Source organism: Prionailurus viverrinus, chromosome B2 (assembly GCF_022837055.1).
Source record: "Prionailurus viverrinus isolate Anna chromosome B2, UM_Priviv_1.0, whole genome shotgun sequence".
NCBI classification, from domain to species: domain Eukaryota; kingdom Metazoa; phylum Chordata; class Mammalia; order Carnivora; family Felidae; genus Prionailurus; species Prionailurus viverrinus.
The window spans coordinates 107390434-107408361 of NC_062565.1; the positions used below are offsets into that span (position 1 = coordinate 107390434).

The following is a 17928-nucleotide window of genomic DNA, read 5'->3' on the forward strand; positions in this document are numbered from 1 at the left end:
ATTCTTCCTTTTAGAAAAAGGATTAAATAGGGGTGGGGAGGCTTGTTGTCTATTTTAAAATCCAGATTTTTAACTATCCCTTGAGCTAGTTTGCATTTAAGTTCCTAAAGATCAGTAAATATTTTCCGAAACAGCTAAAAAAAACAATAATTATAAGTGGTTTGAGGGGATGATGGCTAAAATGCCTAATAAATATGAGAAAACAACCTCCTAGGGCCAAAAAACACAAGTCACAAAAAATTAAAAAGAACATTAAAACATAAAAAAGCATTCACATTAATAGTAACCACACATACACACTGAGAAAAAACCCTCAAACTACACTGGAGAATATCTAGCTAAAATGAAGGACACTTAAAATAACAATATTTATGTTCTTCATTGCCATCCTCCAGTCCATCTGAGTACTGTTTGTCTCTAGGGTAACTGACTCTAATAGTCCTAATTTTTTTCTTTTATTACAGAAATAACAGTGTAGCTTAGTGGTAAAGAATGGACTGTGAAACCAGGCTGCCTGGACTCAAGCTCTATTCCACCTCTTATTAGCAGTGAGACCTTGAGTAAGTCACTTACCTAAACTGTACCTCTGTTTCTTCACATGTAAAAAGAGAAAACAAATTAGAGTACCTCTCTTACAGGGTTTTTGTGATAATTGAATAAATATGAAAAAATATTGTTTCTAAAGTGCCAGGCATAAAAACAAACACACAAATCAATGGAACAAAATAAAGGGCCCAGAATTAGGGGCACCTGGATGGCTCAGTCAGTTAAGTGTCCAACTCCTGGTTTCGGCTCAGGTCATCATCTCACAGTTCTTGAGTTCGAGCCCCGCTTCGGGCTCTGTGCTGAGACTATGGAGCCTGCTTCGGATTCTCTCTCTCCCTCTCTCTCTGCCCCTCCCCTGCTCACTCTCTCTCTCTCAAAAATAAATAAATAAACATAAAAAAAAAAAGGGCCCAGACACAAGCCCACACATATAGGATATATTAATTTACTACAAAGGAGCCAAAAATATACAATGGGAAAATGATGATCTCTTTCAATACATGATGCTGAGAAAACTGGGCAGCCACATGCCAAAAAATAAAACAGCCCCTATCTTCATACCATACAGAAAGATCAACTCAAAATGGGTTAAAAACTTGAACACAAGACCCAAAACCATGAAACTCCTAGAAGAAAATGGAGGGTAAACTCCCTGACATCAATCTTGACAATGTTTTTTGGGGGGGGATTGGACACCAAAAGCAAAGGCAACATAAGCAAAAATAAACAAGTGGGACTACATTAAACTAAAAAGCTTCTATGCAGCAAAGGAAACTATCAACAAAATGAAAAGGCAACATATAGAACGGGGAAAAAGTATTTCCAAACTATGTATCTGATAGGGAGTTAATATCCAAAATATATAAGAAACTCATAAAACTCAACAGCAACAGCAATAACAACAAATCAGATTTTTTAAATGGGCTGAGGACCTGAATAGGTATTCTTCCAAAAAAAGATATAAAAACGGCCTACAGGTACATGAAAATGTGTCAACATCAACATCACTAACCATTAGGAAAATGAAAATCAAAAGCATAATGAGATACTACCTCACACCCATTAGAATGGCTATTATCAAAAAGACAAGAAATAACAAATATTGCAAGGATGTGGAGAAAAGGGAACCCTTGTGCACTGTTGGTGGGAATGTAAATTAAAACTGAATTTTAAGTAATCAAAAACTAGTATTCTTTGTTTTCTTAAACATAAATAGGGAAGTTCATTAACTACTATGAATAATTTTAAACACATTACCGCAAAAGGTATAAGACTACATTCCTTCAATGTAATTCTGAAATTTCCTTATTCTCAATTCTACCATAACAAGGAAGAGTTTTCACTGGTTCAGGCTGAGATTAAAATTACCTCAGTTAAGAAGACACCAGATAAATAAGTGGTTTGCCTTTCACACAAAAATATGAATTCAAACCAATAAATATATGCCAACTACTCATTATACAAAGCAAGGAATTCAAGAGGGTTAGGGCAGCAAACAACACAGACAAGTCTATCTCCTCCTATGACAAAAATTACATGCATGTTGATGTCAATATGTAAACAGGTGGAAGTCCTAGTTTATCTTCTGGTTACTTGAAATGCTGTATTCCAAAAAAAGTATATTGGCAGCCATCTGGAATGAGGACCACATTTAATTTAATCTCTCATAAGCCTTTGTTTCAGTTTACACACTGGTAAAAAATGAAGTTTTTAATAAAACCACTACAAATGTGGAAAAAGTATACCAAGCAGTATTCCAGAGGCCCACCTTTGTCTCTCACTGTAACTATTTCATAGTACCACTAGAAAAAATATTCTCCATGGTAGCAAATTATGCCAAAACTTAGAAGGATCAACAACATCCAGGAGAAAATAAAAATCCCAATCAAAATAAATTTTCCTAAACTGTCAGACCTAATAAGTGCTACTTTTAATTTATGTAGCCATTAACCTCCAAAGAAAGCTGAGTAGGCTAGTTATTTCTCAATTAGCCTTTTGTTTACTCATACTTAGGAACCTAAGTGCCACACACAACACATTTAAGTGCCAAAACTGAAACAAAACTTTAGTTTTAAAACATATCAAATAAAAGTTTTGAGAAAATTAATACATATCTCCCCCAAAATTAAAGAACTTAATTGCTAGTCAAAGTTTTCAGTACATCATTCCTAAAATAAGATGTAATGCTCAGTACTACTCAGAAAGCTTCAAAAAAGCTTCTGTAATGTCATGGGAAGGCAACATATATTTCTTACAGTCAAAAAACACACAATCTGTCTACAACGTAACCACCTTGTAGAAAACTTTGAACTTTACACCAAATTTAGTCCAAATATTTCATCCCATTCTCCGGCAGGATAACTAAGAACTACAGTTCATCTCTAACTCTGAATTTTAGTAATGAAAAGTAGCATCAATAAAGCAATCAAACTTATTCACTAGACATCTACTACACAGAAAAGGTATAGAACAAAGGTCCTGATCTTAAACTCATTCTTTAAAGTAATTTAAAATCTTATCAATGACTTCAATTATTTTAGCACCATGTAATGAAGTCTTAAAACCATTTATCACAGAAGAAACAAAAATAGAGAGTTACTATTTTGAGGCAGATTCTCAGGCCAAAGCATGAAATAAAACTAAATACCAAAGACTGGTCCCCTGACAGAAAATCTACTCTGGTGGGAAGAACACTTACACTATTTGAGATGTCCTTGAGTCAAGGTTTAGCCACTGTTCAATGTAAGGCATCCCAGGAGACACTTCCCCTCCCCTAGTCTTGAAACTGAACGTCCCAGGCAAACCCAGACCATCGGTCACCCTAGCTTGAGAAGTAGTAAGGAGAAAGCAATTCAAGCTTTTATTTAGCACTTATGTATCAATCTCCATGCAATAAAGAATTGAGTGGAGGGGCGCCTGGGTGTCTCAGTAGGTTGGGTGTCCGACTTCAGCTCAGGTCATAATCTCTCAGTTCGTAAATTCGGGCTCAGATCAAGATCTCTTGCTTTGTGAGTTCGCACCCCGCGTTGGGTTTTCTTGCTGTCAGTGCAAAGCCAGCTCGGGTTCCTGTCTCCCACTCTCTGCCCCTCTGCAGGCTCACTCTTTCTTTCTCTCAAAAATAAACATTAAAAAGAAAAAAAGAAAAAAAAGAATTGAATGGATTAGATCTCTAATCCTGGCCAATTTTTAAATTTTTAACAGTCTCTCATGGAAACTGGCCAGGGCCACTGATCTATTCTGACTGATTTTATATGACCTCTTGGAACCACAAGACTTTAGTGATTACTCCTCCCCTCAGCCTCCTCTCTTCTAGAATATCACACTCTGTGGTTTTATTCCTAACTCACCGGCTGCTCCCTCTCAGTTTCTTTGGATTGTTCCTCTTCCTCTCCCTGACAGGAAACATTAAATGCCCCAGAGCTTGATCCTCTGCTGTATTCTCTATATTCGCTCCATGTGAACACCTTTAAACACCATTTATACACAGACATCTCTCAAAATGCCTACCTCCACCTCTCCCATCTCTCCACTGAGCTTGACTCAACATGGTGCCTGCAACCTCTAAAAAAGTATGTGGCCAAAACAAGAACTCTTGATTTTATTTGCCTTCCTCTCTCTTCCCCTCACCTCAGGAAATAGCACCACCAAACAAAATTTCTGAAACCAAAACTAAGATATCATTTATGACTCCTGATTCCCTGCTTTGTCATCACCAAACCATTGGTAAATCCTCCCAGCTTTCTCAAGTATATTCCAAACCCATTCTCTTCTCCCCAAATCCAATCTTACCACTGTGATCCCACACCATCTATTGTACGTAACCTATTAACTGCAGTATGCTATTAACTGGCTTCCCTACTGCTCTTCTTTCCCCCAACCCTCCAGAATTTTTCCCCACAGAACAGCCAGGAGTGATCCATAAACACCAAGGACAGAGAATGTCTACTCTGTTTCCCCAATGCTAGAAGAGTATCTGCCTCAAAGTAGGCACTCCCCAGTGAATGAATAAATGAACGGTCATCTCTCCTACCCTTTTTATATCTAGATTCCCCTCACACGGAACAGAACCCAAACTTCCTACAATGCCTTACATTATCTGGGCTCCCTCACCTCACATTCCTGATCTCCATGCTCCAGATTCACTGGCTCTTGATATTCTTCAGACTCCCCAAACTCATTTCTACCTTGGAGCTGTGTCTGTGCCCTGTGCCTGAACACTCCTCCCCTCACGTCTGGCTCCTTATCGTTCTGGCCTCAGCTCAACGTTACCTCCTTAGAAAGGCCTTCCCTGACCAGCCGATCCAAAGCAGCTCTACTCAACCTTTGCCATCTCACCCAGTTTCCCTGTTTTCACGGTACTTACCAGGTGAACTCTCTTGTTGTTGGTTTACTTACAGACAGCTTCGTCCCCACTAGAATGTAAGCTCCCTGAGAGCTGGGACCTTATCTTTCTTGTTCAGTGATGTATTGCTACAGACTAGTACAATGCCTATTACACAATATTTATTGAAAGAATGACTCACAAACATTTGCCAAGTACGTATTATGTGCCAACCACTATACTAGGTAATAACAATGGATTTTTATAATTAAAGAAAAATAGAAAGTAGAAGTAAGATATTAGTATGAAAAGCTATTTGATGTTCTTTTTATGTTGACCATTTCCATTCTTTTTTTTAAATTTTTTAATGTTTATTTTTGAGAGAGAGCGACAGAGAGGGAGAGAGACAGTGTTAGTGGGGGAGGGGCAGAAAGAGAGGGAGACACAGAATCCGAAGCAGGTTCTAGGCTCCCAGCTGTCAGCACAGAGTCTGATGCGGGGCTCAAACTCAGAGTGATCAAGACCTGAGCTGAAGTCAGACGCTCAAGGGACTGAGCCACCCAGGCACCCCGATCATTTCCATTCTTAAAATGAATACTTTATATGATAAATTCTACTTTTCAGAATATTATTTTGGCAGTGTAAAATATGAACATGCTTAAGGTAGTAATAATAATTAGTATCTCACTGCAGCTTTGGAAGTTATCTAGATGCTGACATTCTTCATTTTTTAATGCACATTTTACACATTAGTTCCCACTAATTAAGCCATCACTCAGTAAAATACTATCTAGGACTCTTCACGTCATCACCATTTTCTCAGAATATGCATACAAACATTTCATCCAGTCAGAAAAATCATGACTCTAAAATTTTTCTGTTCTCAACATGCAAAAATATTCACAACATGACAATAGTGGTTGTCAACTCACCATTTATTCCCTGGCCTCAGATTAATTTACCAGCTCCATTCAAGCCAAGAAATGATCAAGTTCCAATTACTAATCAAGTTCATTTCACCACAGTCATTACTAAAATTAAGATTCGCCCCTCACCCCTCAAAGCCTATTATAATAGAACATGTCCAAATGAGTTCAGGCAAAAGAGTTACGTTTCATTGTTACCACAGTACTTTTAGATCCATCTAATTCAGAACCACAGAACAATACCTCAGTATCTGGTGTAAGCATACCAGTTATCACTACTATCATTATGACATCACTAAACACCTTATGGCAATGCATCAACTAGGAAGAAGATTTCAAGCTCAAGGCACTGACATTTCTCCAGATCTCATGTTTTCATATTTTAGCATACTTTAAAACTATCATATCCTGCCCCCAAATGTTGTAAGGGTTGAATATATTAATATTTTTAAAGTATAATTCATAAAATGAATCAAATTTGGTATAACTAGGCAAAAGTACTCAAAATACCACTATATCATACTAGATTTTTAAAACATAAAGGAAAGAAAGGGGCACCTGGATGGCTTAGTTGGTTAAGTGTCAGACTTAATTTAGGCTCAGGCCATGATCTTCCTGTTGTGAGATGGAGCCCTGCTTTGGGCTCCAGGAAGGGCACGGAGCCCGCTTAAGAGTCTCTCTCCCTTTCCCTCTCCCTCTGATTATACATTTTGAACAGCAAGGTATTCTCAAATGCATTCAATCAAATACATAAAGACATATCACTTCTTCTATTTAAAATTAGCTTTCAACGGGCAACTGGGTGGCTCAGTTAAGCGTCCAACTTCGGCTCAGGTCATGATCTCACGGGGAGTCTAAGCCTGGCATCAGAGTCTCCACAGACAGTGTGTAGCCTGCTTGGGATTCTCTCTCCGCCCCCCCCCCCACCCCTCCCGAACTTGTGCTTTCTCTCAAAATAAAATTAGCCATCTAACCATACTTGCCAACACAAAAGGGGGAAAGGGGGGTGTTCTTTGTATGGAAATATATGAACATGTTCATATTATTTACATTTATAAACGTTTACTCTATAAAGCTGAAAAACCGTAGGTACCACAACAAAATTAAATCCCAAAGCAAAGGTCAAAAGTTCAGTATTCTCCAAACCACACTTGTTATTGTTCCTATTTGATTTTACTACCATTACCTTAAAAAAAAATGTTACCTTCAATATTTTCAGCTGATTCTACATTACCACTGATTTTCTCTTTAGTCCAGTTACATATTTCTATAAACAAATCAGTTTTAGGATACCTAGAATTAACCCACATAATGAAGTAGTAAATTCATTTCAATACCAGAAATTATTTATTTATCCCTGGTTTCGTATTGGCCTTCAGGAATAAAATGATTGCTGACAAATACAATCAGAAAACAACTCTTTGTTTTCACAAAATTCTAAAATTGCTCAAGGTGGTCAAAAGATATACTGAACATTATTTCAAAAATATAAATTTTCTTCAAATTCTCAGAAAGGAAAAGAAATTCCTGCATAAAGCATCTCAGAGGTCATTATCTTGACCTTCACCATCTGTTCGTTTGTAAAAGAAACTACATGTAAGTTTTTCATCTAAGGTATAACTTTATAAAATTAACTAAAAAATAATTTTAAAGACTTATTTGCTCAAGAATAAAGCATTGGGGCACCGGGGTGGCTCAGGCAGTTAAGTGTCTGACCAGCTCAGGTCATGATCTCACGGTTCATGGGTTGAGCCCCGAGTCGGGATCTGTGCTGACAGCTCAGAGCCTGTTGCCTGCTTCAGATTCTGTGTCTCCCTCTCCTTCTGCCCCTCTCCTGCTCTCTTTCCCTCTCTCTCAAAAATAGATGAACATTAAAAAACACTTTTTTAAAAAAAAGAATAAAGAAGCATAGCAAAAAGTACATCACTATTACTGTAAAAGTAATTCACTCTCGGCATATCGCTGAAAAAAAAAATTTATTGGAAAGGCATGTCCTGACTTACCAATGGCTTATCACTTTAAAATACGATAAAATATATGCTTTGTAGGGGCGCCTGGGTGGCGCAGTCGGTTAAGCGTCCGACTTCAGCCAGGTCACGATCTCGCAGTCCGTGAGTTCGAGCCCCGCGTCAGGCTCTGGGCTGATGGCTCGGAGCCTGGAGCCTGCTTCCGATTCTGTGTCTCCCTCTCTCTCTGCCCCTCCCCCGTTCATGCTCTGTCTCTCTCTGTCCCAAAAATAAATAAATGTTAAAAAAAAATATATATGCTTTGTAAAGATATCCTGTCCAAATTCCTTCAACCTGGGTACTGTTTATAAATTATCTCCTTCCACTATATTCTTTGTTACAGCAAAGGTCTAGGGCCTGCAATACAACCTCAAAGTCCTTCCTTCAGCTGCTTAACTTCTGCTCACTATGAGGTTTTCTTCCTCATGGAAAACAATGGAAAAATGGATACAATGCTTGGGTGACATTATATCTCCAAACATGTTATTATTACAAATCTCTTTCAAGAGGTTAGGTTACAAAGACACTACAGATGGCTCTTGACAGGTACAGATAAATTGAAACCACTCCCTCCAATCCCTAGGGATAATGAAGTTGTCTTCTGGCTTACTGAAGTTAACTGTGACTGTAGTATTTCTAGTAGTCAGTAAGCATCGGAAACCTCTCAACTGCACTCTCCCCTTATTAGGATAAATAGTATACATCTTAGAGAAGATAATTCCCACTTACATTTTTTTAACTAAATCCATGCCTACATTAAGTTCCATTATTGCTACAAGTGTTGCGGATCCAAATTTAAGAGAATGATTTTAAATTTAACTCTGGATTTAAAAATTTACATGTCTCAAATAAAGTACAGTATGGTGACTACACTTGATACCGTGCAATATGCTTGAGATTTGCTAAGAGGATAAATCTTAAGTGTTCTCACCACACACACACAAATATTGTAACTCTATGAGGTGATGAATATGTTAAATAGCTTGATTGTGGAAATCATTTCACAATGCATACATATACATACATCAAAACATCAAGTTGGACACCTTAAGTATATATACAATTCCTACTTGTCAATTACAGTCCCCCAATAACTAGTAACATTATATGTCTAAAAAAGAAAAACACATCACAAATTTCTAAACTATCATAGAATTACATTATTTGAAATTTTAATAGCAACTGTGCCTGGTATACTTTAAAGAGCAGAAAATGCTACCAGAAAAAAAATTCTCACTTCCACATGCTGCTTCTACGGTTGTTGTTTTGCAAATAGCTTTAAAAATGTATACAAAAATGTCAGTTACAAGTGGAACTCAAAACATTTTGTGGAACAAGGTTACTTAGGAGTTCGAGAACCACCTAAAATTGGAGGAAAAAATTTTACGTCTGTACATATGGCAATTTTTTTCTGGATAAAAGGCCTATATAACTTTCAGCTTCTCAAAGGGTTCAAGATCCAATTAAAGTGTCTTGGGGAATCGTCAGGGTCAGACAACTTGTCACAGGCAACCCAAGTCTTTTTTTTTTTCTTTAAGCCTTATCTTTTTCATCCCAAATTAGGGGAGGATTTATCCCAATCTGGTGGCTCCCACACAACTTCTGAGCGATGCAGGCATGAAATGGAGGTCCGACACAAACCGCTCCCTTCACACAGTGAAGGCGGCAATCTCCAAATTTTCCCTGAAGGGGCCAGGGAGAGGCAAACGCATTAACACCCCCGCCGCTCAGAGATCGATTGGCTCATGCAGGACGTGTCCTCCCCTGACGCCAGAGAGAGCTGCGGGGAGGTGACCAGGTTTCACTGAGGGGCTGAAGTCCCCTCGGGGATCACTTATGGAGGAGATGGCATCACCAGCAACCTCCTCCCGCCCCAAAACGCCCCAAGTAGCAGCTGCGGGCGTGGGCGCAGCAGACCCCGGCCCTCCCAGGCGCGCCCCAAGCCGCCGCCGCAGCACGGTCGCAGCGACCTTCCCGCTCGGGTCCCCGTGAGCCCCGTTATCCACGTCGGCCACACACCCCACGAGGGAAAAGGGAGGAGGCCGGACAACAAAGCGCAACCAGAGGAGGCCCTGGCGAGCTTGAAGTTGGGGCGCCGGGGCTGCGGCCCGGGGAGGAGCGGGCTGGACGCCCGGCCGCGCGATGCAGGGGCGGACGGGACCGGGGACGCGGCCCGCCAGATGTCAGCCCGCGGTGCCGGGGTGTCGGCAGCCGGGAGGAAACGGGGCGGGCGGGCGCGCGGCGGCGTCGGGGAGGCGGCCTGGGGCGGGGTGGGGGGGAGAAGGCAGGCCTGAGAAGGGAAGGGAACGGCGGCAGGGTCCCAGGCGTCGCGGTCGGCCGCGACCCCCACACCAGCCGCGGGGGAGGGACTGTCCCGTTACTTACCCGCCGGGAGACTGCGGGCTCCGCCGGGGCTGTCCCGGCCGCCGGCCTCCGGGGCCAGGAAGCGCCCCCACATAGCGGGCGGGAGGGCCGGGGGCGTACGACTCCCCTAGTCCGTCCTCCCCCGCCTTCGCCTCCTGCTTCTTCGGCGGCGGAAACTTGTGCGGAACCTGGGGCCGCGGAGGCACCAGCAGGAGGGCGGGCGGGCGGTCTGGTTAACGGCTGCTCAGCGACTGGCGGCGAGCGCAGGGGCCAGATTCGCCGCGGCGCCGGCGGCGGCGGCTGCCATGGCCGAGCCCGCTGCGCTGAGGCCCGGGCCGAGGAAGCGGGCGGCTCCGCAGTGACGGCGGCTGGGTCCCCGGCTGAGCCCAGGCTAGGATCAGAGCCTCCAGGCGAAGTTGCAGCTGCGGCTTCTCTCCGCCCCCTCCGCCGGCAGAGCCGGAGTCGGAGCCGGGCAGGGTGGGGGCGGGGCCTGCCAGGGGCGGGGCCTCGGGCGCTTACATAACGCGTGCGCGGCGCGGGGCGGGAACTGCGGGCCGGTGCCGCTGGATACCCTTACGCCGGTTCGCTTACTTTCGAGACTGGTGGGTAGACTCGAAGCACCAGCTGCATCCCTCCCTCCCCATCCTTGCGCTCGGTCAGACGAGAAAAGAGGATGAATAGAATGTGGCCCGGAGCGGTATCTTTCGGTACCGCCCTCGCTTGGGTAATCCCTCAAGCCCTCCGGGGCACCTCTCTGGAAAAGAAGAGGAAAACCTGTCTTCGCTGCATAACTACTGGAGCTAAGAGGCTCTTCTGAGAGGGGTTGAGGGACTGCCAGTCTTATTTGGGATTGGGATTAAAGTCATCATACATTCCAGAAACATCGTTTATAAATCGCTTTGTGGGACAGAAAAGAAGTCGTTTTCCTGAACTCGTAAATTCAGTGGCGGGGGGGGGGGGGGGTCAGGGGGGAGAGGGAAGCAAAATACCTACTATACAAGAATGTGCACAGGAAAAAGCAGAAAGGAAAAAGACCAGAGGGTTCAGAGAGGAGCTGTAAATTTTAATCTAGTAGCCCAGGAATTCAGATAAGCAACCAGAGAGGAATCAAAATGGTACCAAAGTCTGTAATGGGAGTAACTTCCTTACACCCTACACCTTCTTGTTCTTCCTACATTTGGTCAGTTCCCACCCTTCATCTAAACCTGGAGTACAGGAGCAAGTAAGTATTCTGGAAGGAAGCATAAAAGGGTCCACCAGCCTTTTCTTATATCTTACTTTTCATTGGCAGTATTAGGATCCTTCCAATATTTAGATACAAAACAGTTCATTTAATAAATATTGGTAGAGCACTGTAGAAGAAAGTGGGTTCTACCCCTGGCTCGTAAATCAGAGACAAACTGAAAAGGAAGTCCCTACCCTTAACAAGACTTTGAGTCCAGTGATGCCTTTTGTTTGTTTGTTTTAGAAGTTTGTTAGTAATAAAGGCCTCTTATTTCTACTTAAAGACTTTGGAGTTGGGAAATACTGCTTAAAACTTTTAGAGGTTAAATTACATTTACTTGTGTAGTTTATTACTTACTACATCTGTGTTGTACTTTATTTCATTGCAGTTTTAAATTTCGTCTCCCTCCAGTAGAGTTCCACTATTTCTCCAAATCATGAGCAGGCGGCCCAAGAGTCACTTTGTTCTGAGGATAGAAAGTGACAGAAATATGAAAGAAGGATATGATTGGCTGCTTTTCCTGATTTAAATGTGCATGAGCTCATTTGAATAGTTTAGGCATTCAAGTTTAGGAACTTGAACAGCTGAGGTTCAGAATGAAGCCTAACAATTAATGATAATAAATTCCAAAAAGAATTGTCGGAAGCTATAGCACTATATCACAGTATCCTTTTTCTCATGATTTATAGTTACCATAGTCTCATATTAGGTACAGTATTTGTTAAACACCAAACTTTTTTTGATACAGTTCTAAGAAATGTATGAATTACAGATAAATCTTGGTCTTTTGTGAGTTTAAAATATGTTTTTGTTTGTTTGTTATTCCAAAAACTGCCAACTTGCATTCAATTCTAAGTAGTATTTTAGGGAAAAAAAATCACTTGCTCAAGTTTTCTACATGTTTTTTACCAATGTGAAGGGTGTGCCACTACACATGCAAAAGAACATCTGAAGCTGAGCCTATAAAATATTTTAAATGCCTATTACAGAGTAAGAGGAAATAGTAAAAACATGTTACTTTGGCAGTTGGCACCAAAGATAAAAAATTTTGTGTTCCTACTAATTAAACTTGAAAGGATACAGATCTAATGCAATTAAAATAACCTAAATACTAAGTGAGAATATTCTGTATGTGAAGTAAACTGTAACCAACCATTTTTTTAATCATATAGATTGTGAGTATTCTCAGAATCTGAACTCAGATTCCCCTATATCCATATTACACCCAGTATCCATGTTTCTCTGAATGATTAAAATTTATCATAGCAAAGGTTTGAAAGCCTAAGAACTACTTAACCATTACCAAGCCTGATGTGGTAAACTGGCATATTTTTGGTTTGTTATGATAGTATGAAAAAAAAACTATAAGGAAAATCTTATAAGCAAAGACTGAACTTAAGTATTCCTGAACTTAAGTATTTCAGTAATTGTTCTTGTAAGCAGAGATAATAAAAGCAAATAATGAAAATAGTGACTGTGTATGTTTGTGTGTGTGTATACAAATACATGTGCTTAGGTGAAATTTAGATACTTAATATCTTGGGAGGGGACTTTTAAAAAATATAAACCAGATCACAAAAGAGTAAAATAGTACAAAACAACACCATATTTAATATCAAACTATATTAAACTTTTCATTTAAAATACTGTATTCAAGGAGCACCTGGCTGGCTCGGTTGGTGGAGCACGTGACTCTCGATCTCGAGGTTCTGAGTTCAAGCCCCATGTTGGGTGTAGAGATTATTTTTAAAAATAAAATTTTAAAAAATAAATAAATAAAATGAAATACTGTATTCAAAAAAAGACATTATTTAAAAACAAAAATAAATGTTGCATTTGTAAATCTTTTGGAAGAGCGCCTGGGTAGCTCAGTCAGTTAAGCATTCGATTCTTGATTTCAACTCAGGTCATGATTTCATGGTTTATGAGATCAAGCCACCACCTGTCAGGCTCTGTGTGGAGAGGACACACCCTGCTTGGGATTCTCTCTCCCTCTCTTTCTGACCCTCCCCTGCTCTCTCTCTCTCTCAAAATAAATAAACTTTAAAAATATTATTTGGATATGAATCTCTGGTCTGATTAAGTTAAACTATATTACATGTATTTTTCTCACATCAATTCATCATATTGGGCAAACAACAACCAGAGAATTGAAGAGTGATGTAACAAAGGATAAAACTGATATTTTAAAATGAGAAGATAATCTATCTTGTGCATAATATGAGGAAACTTCAAGAGAAGTTAATGTTTATAGAAACATAAAATATCAAAACCAACAAAATATAGAAAAATTAAACCATCTGATAACAATTTAAATAGCTCCTAAAGAACAATTGCCACTTTAGAGGGACAGATTTGTGGATGAAGACTAAAAAATTCCAAGGAACAGATAATTCTGGTGTACCAAGAGTGTTACAAGGACCGTGATATATAACCTCTTCCAGGTCACAAAAATGACAAGTTACTGAATTTATTATGGGTGGTTGTAATCTCAAATAATCATTTATAATAATGAAAAAAAGAAAACTAAGAAACTCGTTCTTTTAACAATGGATTTGGAAAATCTTATTTATAGTCCTAGCAGATACATTCAACTATAGAAAGGTAAATAGAAGACATAAAGGTTATTCAATCTGTCTGTACCTCACTTTCCTCATCTGTGATGTGGCCAGGCCAAGAAGGTAAGGATACCTAATCTCAACTCCATGATTCCTGGGAGATACAGAAAATGAATCCCACCTGTATCTTTGGCTCCAAAGTTGGGCTGCAATGGCCAATGAGAAAGTAGGTAAGAAATGGACCACTAAATCATGGAGCAGTCCTTTGAGTGGGAGGCAAGGCTGAGAGGGATGGAATTTAAACAAAAGACAAATTTAAGTGTTCCACAGTACCATCAATGTTTACTGAAACTGCTTAGGACTGACATATTTGTGAATGGCACTTCATACATGTGTAAAGATACAAGGTCATTTACAGTGAAGGAGGACAGCAACTTTGACAATGTATAAAAAGACAAGTTCTTCCCTGTCTTCCTATTTAGACATCAGAAAGGTAAGTGCATGGAGTAAAGTGTGCAGTCCAAGAAAGCAGCTCATGCCTTCACTAAACACACACACACACACACACACACACACACACACACAGAGTCTCCCATCTAACCTGCACTAGTGGAGAAGAGAACTATTTTAATAACTTAAAGTGGCCAAAACATTATGGATTGGATTGAGATAAATTCAGTGGAAAAGTGGGTTTTCAATAAAGTACAGTTGGTAACAGTAGTGGGACTTTAGAATATATATATTTAAGTGATTTGAGACCTCTTACTAAACCAGTTAAATGTTTTATGTAATCCTCACAACCATCTGTCATCAAAACAAAAATAAAAAATAATTTTTTTTAAAGATGAACAAAAGATAGAAGAGACAGACCAAAAACTGACACTTAATATAGAGAACAAACTGGTGGTTACCAGAGGGGAGGTTGGTGGGGGATGGGTGAAATAGATGAAAGGGATTAAGAGTACACTTATGACAATGAACACTGAGTAATGCATAGAATTGCTGAGTCATAATATTGTACACCTGAAACTAATATAATACTGTATGTTAGTTACACTGGAATTAAAATTTTTTAAATAAATGAATAAAACAACCTGTCATTAATAGTCAATATTAGCTCCATTTTAAAGATTGGGAGAAAAAGACCCAGAGAAGTAAGGTCATACAGGCAGTAAAGAGCTAGGATTCAGATCTAATCCGTATGATCCCAAAGCCCATGCTTTTCCCATCATGCTCTTTAATATGTTGCAAAACAAATTATAAGATTTTTCTTCAGATGCCATGTGAGAAGGAAGTGCCTAATTATAGGATTTCTGTATAATGTTTAGGGTTCAGCTAAGATTGGAAACCATGTGACATTAATCTGGGATGTTGTATGATTTTCTTTAGCTGCACCCAGCAGTTTGAGTATAGGAATAAAGAAGGCAGATAGTATAACAGGATTTTGTGATGTGGGCACTTATGGAAAGGGGGCAAAAAATTCAAGGATACTGGCTGGAGAATGAGTGAAGTGATGGGAATCTGGGTCTATCCTATCTGGGGAAAACAGTGAAATCAAGAGACAGCTGAAACATTGACAGAAGGTTGAAGGAATAAGGGAGTGGAAGATTCCCATGAAATCGCAAAGCAAATACAATGACAATAAGGGAGTGAAGGGTGGAAAGATGGGGCATTAGGGTAAGTGGGGAGAATGTCGTGGGGCTTAAGATTTCAGAAGTGGGGCAGTGGAGGAATTAATCTATGAGGCAGCATTGGAGTTGCATGTCTGTCTCTGATCTCCCTTCAGGAAAGACTTTGATGTTCAGCCACAAGGAATGCAGTTGGCTGACAGTTTCCAGCAGTTAGCACCTGAGGGAGGGATCTGCCTCAGCTTTTGAGTGGAGGCCACACTTTTCCTGGATCGCCCCAGCCTGTGACTGAACATGGCAGAGACATGGGGGCCTGCCATTCTTTCCAATGCAGAACCCTTGTAATCATCAGTTTTTGTTTTCTAGCTCTCTATTGGGTTGACTGTGACCTGGCCAGATCTGCACTAGGGTCTGAGTCTTTGCAATCCTATTGCATCTTTCACAGGTGTTACCTTCCAATAAACCTCTTGCACTCCTAACTCCATTTTAACATCTGCTTCCCGGAGAACACAACTGTAACAATCTTTGAAGATATAAGGGAGTTGGATTTGTTCATTTTAAATAGTAAGGTGGGGGTTCTGTAAAGCACGATGAAAATGTTTCCAAGGACAGAAAACAAAGGATGGGTTACCAGGAAGGCAGCACATAGCAACGTGGACTGAAACTATACAATAGTATAGATACGCAAGCACCTTACATTTTGAATAGCAGAGGAAGGCAGGATCAAGAGGAATGACAGTTTCGGGGTTTTTTTAAATGTTTATTCATTTTTCAGAGAAAGCATCAGCACAAGTTGGGGTCAAAGGCGGGGAGGGGCAGAGAGCGAGAGGGAGACACAGAATCCAAGGAACCATGAGATCATGACCCAAGCCCAAGTCAGATGCTTAACCAGCTGAGCCATCCAGGCGCCCCTAGAGGAACAACAGGTTTATGTGGACTCAGAATGCCACTTGGGCACACAGACTCCTAAGAGAAAGTTCTGAGTAGGCCCAATTGGGCTGGGGTCCTGGCAATTGCTGCCCCAATGAGAAAGATTTGCCACTATCCAAGGTACTTCAGGAGCAAACAACAAATGCGTGAAATTTGCCGTGTTCACTGAGATTAACAGGCTTTTAGCTAATTAAGAGTCATTAATTGGTTGCAACTTTGCGGCTCAAATAATTTTCAAAGGTGAACATGGTTTTCATAGTAGCTTTCTTTCTTCTAGGTAGTAGAAGAGAATTCAATTCAATAACTCTGTTAACTTTGGTAAGTTTTCATCCAAAGAATTTTCTCCATATTGCTCATACAATAGAAGAAAACAGTGATCTCAAAAATTGTAGAGTTAACAGCACTAAAACAATTCCTAGAATGATCTGGACTGATTTAAGGATCAGAACTTTTTGCTAAAATTTCAATGGAGGTTTGGAATTTTAACAAGTATTATGTTCAGAAAACAAAACACAAGTCTAGCTGCAATTTTCAGGTTTATGGAGAAACTGATTTCTTACCTTTTTTTCTGATTATAAAAATAATACATATTTTCAAAAACAGAAAGAAGATAGTATAAAAATAATCATGACTTACTCATTTAGTAAATATTTGTTGAGTACCTAAGTAGGGTAGGGAAAACTAGGGACATGTGTGAAAGATTGGCTTACTTCACTATAAACTTTTATAGCTTTTAAAATTTCTATTGTGTGAACATATATATATATATATCAATAAGGTAAGTGTTGTCTGAGGTTTTTCTAACCCAAATTATCTCTAAGGAAAGGTGGAATCACTCTGTACTCCAGTGCTTACAGCCTCTCATATTATGGGTTACTCTCTTAATTATTTTGACCAACAACATATTGATTGAAGAAGTCATTTAGCCTGACTTAAATTCAATCTGCAAAATTTGGAATCTGTATTTTTTAAAAAAAAAGATAAGTGAACTTTTAAAGATCACTTTAAAATGTAGTGAAACAGGGGCGCCTGGGTGGCTCAGTCAGATAAGCATCTGACTTCAGCTCAGGTCATGATCTCAGTTTGTAAACTCAAGCCCCACATTGGGCTCTGTACTGACAACTCAGAGCCTGGAGCTTGCTTCCGATTCTGTGTCTTGCTCTCTCTCTGCCCCTCCCCCGCTCATGCTCTGTGTCTCTCAAAAAGTAAATAAACATAAAAAATAATAATAAATAAAATAAAATGTAGTGAAACAATTATTACATTGTAGTGGTTGTAAATATATGTTAAATATGATAGTGGAAAAAAGCAACATATTTGAATTAATATGTTAAATATATATAAATAAACTAACATTGTGTGGCTACTTATCTGTTTCACTTATATCTCAAAATTTTAGCATATCAAGTTGTCCCATTTTCAAC

The 17928-nt window shown here is 39.9% G+C and overlaps 1 protein-coding gene across 2 annotated transcripts in view; it reads right to left on the reverse strand.

Annotated features, from left to right (window-relative positions):
- CEP85L (centrosomal protein 85 like) overlaps positions 1-10394 on the reverse strand; it is a 168073-nt gene extending 157679 nt beyond the window's left edge. Inside the window, exon 1 of one of the 2 annotated variants that reach the window (XM_047858481.1) lies at positions 10185-10394. In XM_047858481.1, the coding sequence (XP_047714437.1) occupies positions 10185-10257 (73 nt within the window). In that variant the 5' untranslated portion in view covers positions 10258-10394. The remainder of the gene's footprint in view (positions 1-10184) is intronic. The other variant, XM_047858480.1, reaches the window with a different exon arrangement.
- Positions 10395-17928: the final 7534 nt, after the last annotated feature.